An 11,033-nucleotide genomic window follows, 5' to 3' on the forward strand; every position below is an offset into this window, starting at 1 on the left:
AAACCACGAAACTGATTTATTCAACGTGTCACCGTTTTCCTTTGCTCTTTCGACTACTCTAGACTTTACTTTTTATAAGCAACTCGGTGGGAATTTCTTGTTACATAACCTAGAGAAGCATATAACGATTACCGTACCGGTGCACATGATCCATGCTCCCATTTTTAGTTGAGTTCGAGTTGCTCGCTTACTTTTGTTACTTTGTATGTATTATTTTGGTTACTCTATGTTCTTTGTTGTGTGTGCCTGTTTTCCATGTCTGGTCTTTGTCCCTGGATTACATTATTTTGATTTTCGCTAGAATCTTGATTTCCTAGATTACTCTTTCAAATACAAATGTTTAGCTTCTAAGCTTTCTTATGAGCCAAAGTAATGCATATCAAAACTTATTCTCGTAATACGAAATTAAAAACGTGTTTGTTGATGTAATAACAGAGTCGAATTAATGCGAATTCCTTATAAGAATATCGGAACTCCAATTTTATGTAAATTGTGATAAATTCTGACTATGAAAATCACCAGATGTCATCATGATAACCGCAGAAGTATTATTTTTAATGGTACTCAACTGAAAATATCAAGGCATTTTTTACTGAAGCATAAATACTCTAGAGGTTTTGAAATTGAAAATAAAATGTCAATTTTAGAGATTTGTTTTGGGTAGTATACACATTTTGTTCATTTTACTCCAAAGTCCTACATGTTACCGCAATTTCTGTGGTACGATTGGAAACATTTGGCTATTTGGTGATATCTATATATGCCAGATTACTTTGTTCTGTAGACAGATGAAGTGAGATGAATAAAAAACACAAAATTGGAATTTTGCCTCAACAATGCAGAGATAGTGCAAAATAAAAATGTGAAATGCTTCAGTTTACTTTTTGCCGACAAATTGATTCATAACTGGGAGGTATAAGGATTATTGAATATCATATTTTAGTTGATCTGTTGGAGGTGCACGGGTGTCATCTCCGTCCACGTACTAACACGACTTATACTTTTTCAGCTTCTCTTTATCTTGGGTTACCTGCGACTGACTGGAAAACAGGTTATACTGTTTGTACTTTAGCAAAAAAAAACGCATATTGATGAAAGTTCAGACCTCTCAAATATAACTCAAATACTAAACACCCAAGCAAACAAACGACATGCCTGGACAGGAACAAGAGTCAAGTATTCTAAATGGACAGTATTTATCGGTAAGATCAAGTGCATTATTAATGTTGAATGAAAATGTTGATTCAAGTGTACTTTCAATTTAAAAAAAAATCGGTAGACAATAGGAAATCTTTAATGTTGCATTCAAATGCAAGAACATAAACCGTCATGGTTAGTTACTTTCATCAATTTCATTTTTACAAATTTTCTTTATTTATACTATTTTCCACTGTGTAACGTAGATATGAAAATCCGAAGATGATACATACTTGTTAATTTTCTTAAAAACAAAAACATTAATATTAATGTTTTTGAATGTCTATAATACTAAAGATAAAATACACAAATAATCCTATATGTGTAGGTTGTAGATCTAAGAAGTGAAAAAGAACAATATCAGCATCATTAGATGGATGTGTTTTATATTGTTCGGATAAATCGTTTTTTGCTTACGAGGTTTGTCTTATCTTTATTTAATGCACCTTATTCTAAGTACTTTAATTTTGCATTCATAAATTTGGTTCTGATTTTTGTTCTTTTTTGTAGTAACAAATACGTACATTTAGCCATTACATGTCAAGCATTGATGACGAATAAACATATTTAATTTCTCTTAAATGTGCCCATTGGAAAGACGATTTGTAGACAAACCTACATATAATTAAACAAAACATAGCAAAATGTTAAAAATGCTTTAACTTATGTTAGAAATTATTTAAATAAAGAAAGGATATGATCTGAATGTCTGTGAACAAAATATGAAGTAGTATATGGTTTCAGAATAAGGATTGCATTTGCTTGAATACAAAACCAACAGTGGATTACAGACTGAAAGACTGCAAACAAACTTGTAAAAATGATTCATCAGAGTTTGCATGTTCAGAAGGACGATCTACAATGATTTTTGAATATGTCAAAAGTAGGTGTAGTTCATTGTTTTAGAAGATAAGTAAAAAAGACTTAAATGTGATAATGTCGAAAAAAGTCTCTAACTTTGAATAAACTAAAGTGCTTAATTTGGTGTTGTTAAGGTCTTTCAAAGTCAAATATTCAAAGAACAAGAAGGGCACAAGTGTGTAGGATTGTTGGTCATTTTAGTGTCTAAATATCCTAGAATGTGTACGCTTACCATACAGTTACACTTCTCGTCCAACAGATCTCTTTTTTTTTTAATTTTCAGTCGATGATCTGGTTCCTTCAACGAAATATATAGAAAAGGAATGCATTGCTAGGGACAGAGAAGATAAAAGCAAATATATAGTAAAGGATTGCAATGATAAACTGGGCTATGTCTGCACATCCACAGAAAGTATGTTTCTTAGTCAGATGATAAATTATTTTTTATAGATTGCATTTATGTGTTACCAACACATGTCATTTTTTTCACATTTGAAAAAATACATCACTTAATTTGTTAGTTAGGTAAAAAACCAGTATGATCAGATCTTTTTGTTATATCTTATTCACAAGTTTCATCAATGTCTGTTCAAGAACTTTGAAGTCTCCACGGTATGTGTTTCACCTTTTTAGCTGAAATTGGTCAAACGAACTGGTATGGCTATCAAAACGAATGTCGACAGAAAGGCTACCACATTTTTCCAAGAAATCTGACCTATAGTCAACAAAGTAGCAAATTTTACTGGACATCGATATTTCGGACACACTTGACTATGGAAGGTATTAGTTATTATATTAGTTTTTATTTTTTTTTTTTTCGATTTTTTTAAGATATTATTCATGTTGACAATCTGTGTCTTCTAGGCGGGATGGCAAGAATACCGATTAAATGTAAAAATGTAACCTTAACTCATACGTTATGTCAGAGCTTGCCGAAACTACGCATACTTTTTGTATCGCGCTAAAACTCTCACAAATAGGCTTCTGGAACAGGGTTATGTTGCTACAAAATTGAAGTCATCACTACAGAAGTTTTATGGTCGTCATCATGAGCTCGTGGATCGTTATGACGTATCCATCAGCACCATGCAAACTGATTTATTCAACGGGTCATAGTATACCTTTCTTCGTTTGTCTACCATGGACTTGACTTTTATGAGCAACTCGGCGGGTGTTTCTAGAAAAGCGGAGGACGCTTACCCTACCGGTAAACCTGGTCTATGCTCCAAGTTTTTACTGGGGTCCGAGTTGCTCATTTACTTCTGTTACTTTGTATGTATGATTTTAGTTACTTTATATTCTTTGTTGTGTATGTCTGTTTTCCATGTCTGGTCTTTGTCCCTGGATTACATTCTTTTGATTACCACTATAACCTTGGTTCCCTTGATTACTCTTTAAATAGTTTAAATTAAGATTAGACTGAAAGACAATCGTGTTCTTCAATGAAATCTGTTGAAAACTTCAACAATGTGAAATGACAGACAGGAAAGAAAACTCTTAGAATCAAATCATCGCTGGTGGCTAAAATTCAAAATGCAATTTTAAACACCCGCTTAGAATGACATGATTGTAAGAAGTTACCAAAAACAATTTAGTGAAACCCAATTAATTTTAATAATACCTCAGATTATTTCAGTTTCTAGGCTTACATGTACTGAAAATGTAAGTTAATCCACTAAAACGACCTTTTGATAAAACTTTGTGTTTAAAATGTGCTACACTAAATTGAAAAAGATTAACGGGCTGTTACAACAATGTGGGAATGACGTCTAAAAGTATTGTTTCTGCGCATAGTCTATTGATTTCCTATGACGAAAGGATGTTAACACGCGTTTTTTTGTCCAATCTGGACATTTGAGACTAAAGCTTCAACAAACTTGGTATTTTGTCAATTAGGTCTTGATATAATAGCTTTTTATGATAGGAATACTAAGTTACTAAAGCATGTGACCAAAATCTCCTTAAAAAAGACATTACGAAACTAAGGATTCATTTCAGGATCGATTTTGATATAGACCTAATGTAGCCCTATTTTTTATCTGTTGATGAAAATATACATACTCATTCTATGTATGTAAGCCGAAAACTGATGACTATAGTTTTGCCAAACCAATAAAGTAAAGTAAGATTCCCAAAATAATCACATTAAAACGTATTGAAGTGAAATATTCTTACATTTTATCCTAGTTTTTGGCAAGTGCGTATCAGTTTCTTTATTTTTTCCAAACTTCTAAAGGACGAGTATCCCTGGTAATAAACAGATGGAATTGTCGACACTAGTGTTACATAGTACATGACCCATTCTTTATCTGTATTGTTTTAATGATATTTAAAGAATGTTACACTATTTTGGAAAAACAAGGTGTGTTCCAGTTAACACTTGTAAATATCAAATTGTCAACTGCCTGCTCTCAAACTATATCTTGTCGTATATAATATAGAGATATTACTTAGCACCAATTTCTAATTTTCGTAATTTTCTGATCCGTAATAATACCGTTATTGTCTTTCGGAACTTTTGAAAAGCGGACAACGTATAAATGGATGTAAATAATGTAACAGTACCAAATCAGTTTGAACAAAATAACATGTTACCTAAAAAATATATATCATTCAGAAAGTTTTTAACAAATAAAAACATAAGTTATTATCTGCAAATGTATTTGTTTGGTTTGATTTTAACAGTTGTCAATACACATAATCCCAATAAGCCTTCAACTGACGAATTACTGTCATATCTTCAATATCATATCAACCTACAAAACATAAAAATACAGAGTAAGAATGTGAAATATTATACCTTTTTCAGATCAATCTGTTGAATTTGGGGATTGCAAAGGCATTGTAATGACATCAAATGAATCATTTCAAGTAGAAAACTGTTCGACAAAGTAACCCTTCCTATGCAAAGAGGCATGTCGTCCAATGAAATCTAGGAACAATGGTATAATTTAAAGTGTTTTGTATTCCAATGCTGTCAAAAATGTCCTTTTACGAATGATCGGGAAAACCAACGTTAATATTAATGGCAGAAAAGTGATGCATTCAATTTATAAACAAAATAGATACAAAAACTCGTATTTAATGCAAATATTAACCCTTTCCTTATATGAATTTCACCCAAGACTGCAGCTTTTATGTAGTTACATGATCCTGGACAGAAAAATGATTGTTTATGACTTTTCAATTCAAAACCAAATTGAAACAAACAATTGCTATGTTATAATGAAAATAAATGATTCAAAAAGGAATATGGAAGAACCAAACATAATTCTTCATTACTGACTCAATCATACTGCTCACTTGTGATTTGAATTTCTTTTAGGATGCTTCAGTTTTAATACTTGTAGTCCCTTTTTTCATTTTCGTCTTTCAAAAGTCACGGGGCAAGGTTTATAAAATCAATAATTTAACTGAGAATGGCATCTTGATACAGTTTCTCAATTAAGTTCCAGTTGCACGAAGTGTCCCTTTGTATTATTAATTAATATCAATTAACAAAGTATGAACAGTTCATTCGAATGATTTGATACTTTTTTATAAATATGTTTATACACTGATCAACACTTACATGGGTCATTAACTGAGAAGCCGTAAAGTTTATCAACAAGCTTGTTATCAAATGAATATTCAATGTTCTCTAATTCACAATGAATATTGTTTAGTATACTGTATGATCACTATATTAGTACAGTATATAACAAGTCGTAATGATAATTGTTTTCTCCCCGGGAACCGGGAACATAAATGATACAAGTCGTGTCTATCAAATCGGATTGAATATTAAATTAGCGGTATTTTCGTACATATACTGATGGAAAAATTAAACTTCTTCCGAGTTTAATCATTTCAAGACTGAAAGTAAATGAATGACATCTTGCAACTAACATAGTTTTAACAACAACAATAAAACCAACGAGACTTGACAATTGGTATATTTCCTCACAAGATCCATAGATCTATAATAAATCCTTAACTGAAAAAACAGCGAAGTTGTCCCGTTTTGTGTCGTAGAAAGGCTGTTCTAACTTTCACATGCCATGCGCTTGGTTACGTTGGATCAATTTCATATAGGAGCTTTAGTTGTCAATTTTCAAAACTTCTATACTCACAACTGTCAAAGAGGGTCTGAAGTCCTACCACAACACTTGTTACTCCCGTAGTGGTATCAATTCAATGTGGATCCTGAAAAATTCGAAAGATCTTTTGGAAACAATTAGTTCAAGACTATTATCTGAATATAATAGCATTAAAACCTATGATTTTTCAATACTGTATACTTCTATTCCCAATACTCAGTTAAAATCCCGACTTAAATACATTATAAATCGTTGTTTTTCCAAAAACGATGGTACACTTAGATACAAATATATAGTTCTTGTGAGAGATTCCTCATACATTGTAAGAAGTAATTCCAAATCATCTTCCAAATATACAGAGGAAGATGTTTACAAAATGCTGGAATTTTTACTCGACAAGATATTTGTCCCGTGTGGTGGACGTGTTTTTCAACAAACGGTCGGCATTCCAATTGGAACAAATTGTGCTCCTTTACTTGCTGACCTATTCCTTCACTCTTATGAGGCTGACTTTATACCTGATTTGATCAGAAAGAAAGACTATCGTTTGGCTAGATCCTTCAATCTCAGTTTCCGCTATATAGAAACTATATTTAAACAATGCTAATTTCGGTGATTTGATACATCGCATCTACCCAAAAGAACTTGAGATAAAGGATACTACAGATGACGCTTACCCTACCGGTGCATCTTGTCCTTGCTCCCAGTTTTTAATGGAATCAGAGTTGCTCATTTTCTTTTGTTACTTTGTATGTATGATTTTAGTTACTTTATATTCTTTGTTATGTATGTCTGTTTCCATGTCGGGTCTTTGTCCCTGGATTACATTCTTTTGGTTACCGCTATATCCTTGGTTCCCTTGATTACTCTTTTTATCATACATTTCAAAAAGTAATCAAGGGATTCAAAATTCTAGCGGAATCAAAAGAATGTAATTCAGGGACATTTAAGGCCAGACATGATATACAGCATATTATTGAGGTCATATTGTGAGACGTATTCAAGAAGTCTATTTGATTTTACTTGAAACTTCATTTGATTGTCCTTCCTATGGTTGACATAAATTAACAAATAAATGTTATGCAAAACTCCAGGTCAGATTAGGTCAACCGGCTTTTCCCATGAAATCCATCTGTAATTTTCAATAAAGATGAATTTACCCTGCCGGTGCATCTAGCCCATGCTCCCAGTTTTAGTGGAGTCTACTTTGGTGCTTTGCACTTTTTCATTATTTGTTTATGTTTTTTTTCGTTTTTTAGTAATAATATGTTCTTTGTTGTGTGTGTCTGTTTCCCATGTCTGGTTTTTGTTCCTGGATTAAATTCTTTTGATTTCCGCTAGAATCTTGGTTCCTTTGATTACTCTTTCACGTGATAATCATGGTGGATTTCAAAGAATGTCAAATTCCGTGAATTTCATGTGCAATGATTTTGCATGTGTCTGTATAAATGAGCTGTTCTTTAGTTCTATAGGTCCAAATCCTAGATTCTACATTCAAGTAGATATTACCATGTAAGCTAAAGATAACATTGTAGATAGTCTAGCTTGTTTAGTGGTCAAAAACGCTGGATCTTGTGCAAGCAATTATTCTTTCACAGCAGTACAAATTGAGTCCCGTCGCGGGAACGACCATTAAATAGCCTTCTAAATCTAACATATTTTAGAAGTTTTTATCCCCTTTTATGCTTTTAATTTTACTTCTATACATTATAAAATGCCTGATACGATGAAGCAGTATGCCACTATATCTGTGTATAATGATGTTTTGTGGCCAGCTACAACCTGCCCTGTGGTACGAGGGTTGCCTCATCGTTCATTGAAGACCAATAAATGGCCTTGGGTTGATATTTTCATCCGGATAGGGTTGTTGTCTCTTTGACATATACACCATACCTACTCTCGTTATAATTATATATCATATCATGGTAACAGAACAGACTTGAAAACATTGTAAGCCGCCATGTGCAAAGTCAATTTCACTGAATAAATGTATTCACGAAGACAATCGTCATTCTAGATTGGTTTGGTAACTTTATTATACGGATTGAACTGTGTTTAAACTTAAAATATTCAAAATTTAATCTGTCGTTCATACCGTTGTTGATAAATATTTTTATTATTAGATGGATATTTTTATCATTTTCCTCTATATAAACCATGTTTTACTAATTTTATGTATAATGAATCCTTATCGTGGAAAGTTACTTTTGATTTAAATGTTTTTTATTTTATTTTTATTTTATTTTGTACTATGTTCAATGCTATCATTTAAGGTGCGGGGTGTCACGATATAAATTCAAGCAGCATTTGTACACAGAATTTTTACAAACACAGTCGATGCCTGAATCTCAGTACGAGTATGTTTCTAACTATGATTTTCCTGACGATATACCAGAACATATGGCCGATTCGGGATACGAGGCTCCAAATAATTCAGGATATTTAGAACCATTACGTAGGAACAATGGCGATTTGACTGGTTATATTGAACCAAATACATATTATAATAGTAGCATGTTTTGGCAGAAGGTCTTAGCCAATGCCAAACAATCGGAGGTTCAGAAGTTTCTGAGGAAAAGAGGTTTGCAAACGTCTACAAGGAACAAAAAAGTAAATATATATATATATATATCCTGCTGATATAGAAGGAAATCTAGATATGAATAGCGGTTCGACCGATGCATGCTTGAATGAGATGAACCAATATTCGACCACGACAACAAGTGAAGATGCAAACGACACCTATAAATCGCCATGTTCAATTGTAGAAACTGAAAGTTAAAGATTACAGAAGACAACTTTCGAAGATACCATAGACATCCATAAATTGTCCTGTGTCATTGAGCAAACCTAAAGCGAAATATGGCAATTTAAAAGTTGAGAGAACGACAGTGTGATTAAAACATTTTATAATTTCAATTCGTTTATTGTAAATAGAATGTAAGCACATTGTTGTAACAATGATTTTTTTCTTTGGTATTATTATCACTATTGTGAAACCGAATAACAAATAAATTTCATATAGAGGTGCCATATTTGATCTATTCATATGATTTTGAGACATTAAATCATTGTTTTATTCTTGTGTCATGTAATGGGATTAGACAAAAAAATGATGACTTACTCATGATAAAATGGTCAATCGATTAATTGGTTGTAGTTTAACGTCATATGACATATATACAATGCATTTCAGAACAGTTATGTTTTATCAATTGGACAGACCATCATTTGTTCTATTCTCACTATCTGAGACGAATCTTACAGGGCTAACAACCTACAGGTTGGTGTGTCTCCAAAATAACCACGTTATCATTACTCAAAACGATTTGATAACCAATACTATTTATACCGCGAGTTTCGCGTCAAGGCAATGACTTCCAAAAAGAAGTTTTTTGTATGTTTAAGACGATGTCGAATCTATGAAATCATGCTGTAGCGAGACGACCAAGGTTCTTCAAGACTTAATTACACACATTTACATTTAAATTGTAATTAAATTCATTCGACTAATAAACTTATTGTTTTAGAACCTTTATAAGTAAATCTGGATATAGGAGATAACGGTTTTGTCGTCGTTGTAGATGTAGATTTTACGATGGCAGATTGACTGCATGACTCTGCTTACCCAATCTACAAGCGTTAGATTTACGATTGACTGCTACAAATATACACATAACGATACGATTTTCTCCGATTAAATGCAACTATCAAATACATATATGTGAACATAATAGCAAAATGATGTTAACAATATTAAACAATGTTTTATCTTCTCAACGAGATGACATTATATTATTGAAAAATCCATAGATAAGAACGGAGTTGGAACGGTACACAGGTAGTGATAACATCGATTTTTTCTTTTTGTTTCTTATGCAATATAAATTAACACTTTGATTTTGAACATGCAATGAGTCTAGCTACGTCATGACCCACATTACATCCATGTACGGACACAAAATGTAACATCAAATATAAACAGTCAATGTTACGTTTCTGGTCGGTTTGCTCTTCCTCAAGGGTAACGTTTAATTAAAACAATGCAGTCTGCAATATAATGTACTCATTATTTTTTTTTAATTCAGAGTCCGTTTCATATAAATTTTAATTCTACATGCAGAAAACAATATCAGTTATATTAAGGAAGTAATCTATTAGGCAGGCCTTTGAACCTAGATGATGCAGATTTGTTTCCAAAATGCAGATTTTATGGAGCAATATTCTGTTTCTGAGAAAAGATTTTCATACGATTGATTTTTATAACAGCATCAGTATTTAATTACTGAATTTACTTTTTGCTGTTTTATATGGCATGTTTGTATTGAAATATACTAGAAACAAATCATTATGAAAGAGAGAAATTCAGTGCGCTATTATGCCTGGATAAATCTATTATTTCTATCGGAAATGATTGTACCAAGTCAGTACCATTACAGATAATGCGAACGTTTCAGTTTTTATCGAAATATTGCATTTTAATAAATAAGCATGTATCGATTATGTTAATCTTCACTGTGTAAATTAGACCTACAATTTGTAAATGAACGTACATCTCACCAAATTTCAGTTGCCAAAAACATAACAAAACTAAAATCCGATTTATTTATTTCGCTGTCCTCCAATCTGTTGCCGAATCCAAACAAACCTTTCACAAATGTTAAAATAGACACAGGAGCGGCTTAACAAAAAAGTCATTACTTCCAAGTAATTCCATTGAATCCATTAGTATTGTTCCCTTCATGAAAAATTCCAAATCATAGATACGTACAAAAAATTGAAACAAGTACATAAGTAGCACGAATATATCCACGGGCTTTTCGTCGCCAAATTTGCACAATAAAATTATTCAACAGGGTGTCCATTCAAACACCAGGCGGCGGTTGGCACATTTGT

General features: G+C 32.3%; 1 protein-coding gene across 1 annotated transcript; it reads left to right on the top strand.

The window, feature by feature from the left end:
- The first annotated feature begins 1,019 nt into the window (after window positions 1-1,019).
- LOC148619942 (uncharacterized) lies at window positions 1,020-9,133 on the top strand. The gene is made up of 7 exons (XM_088580391.1): window positions 1,020-1,202; window positions 1,526-1,617; window positions 1,942-2,080; window positions 2,342-2,470; window positions 2,692-2,838; window positions 4,868-5,002; window positions 8,411-9,133. Exons 3-6 carry the CDS (start codon window positions 2,059-2,061, stop codon window positions 4,951-4,953), a joined length of 384 nt encoding a protein of 127 aa, XP_088436517.1. The 5' UTR covers window positions 1,020-1,202; window positions 1,526-1,617; window positions 1,942-2,058; the 3' UTR covers window positions 4,954-5,002; window positions 8,411-9,133.
- Window positions 9,134-11,033: the final 1,900 nt, after the last annotated feature.

This window comes from Perna viridis, chromosome 4 (genome assembly GCF_037379345.1).
Source record: "Perna viridis isolate PV_CMFRI_1.1 ecotype Kerala chromosome 4, ASM3737934v1, whole genome shotgun sequence".
Lineage (NCBI taxonomy): Eukaryota > Metazoa > Mollusca > Bivalvia > Mytilida > Mytilidae > Perna > Perna viridis.

Excerpts from the sequence above, each read along its gene's own strand:
- LOC148619942 (XM_088580391.1), top strand. The coding sequence starts at position 2,059 with ATGATTTTTGAATATGTCAAAA. Across the intron at positions 2,081-2,341 it reads GATTTTTGAATATGTCAAAA|TCGATGATCTGGTTCCTTCA; the intron begins GTAGGTGTAGTT and ends TTTAATTTTCAG. Across the intron at positions 2,839-4,867 it reads GACACACTTGACTATGGAAG|ATCAATCTGTTGAATTTGGG; the intron begins GTATTAGTTATT and ends TACCTTTTTCAG.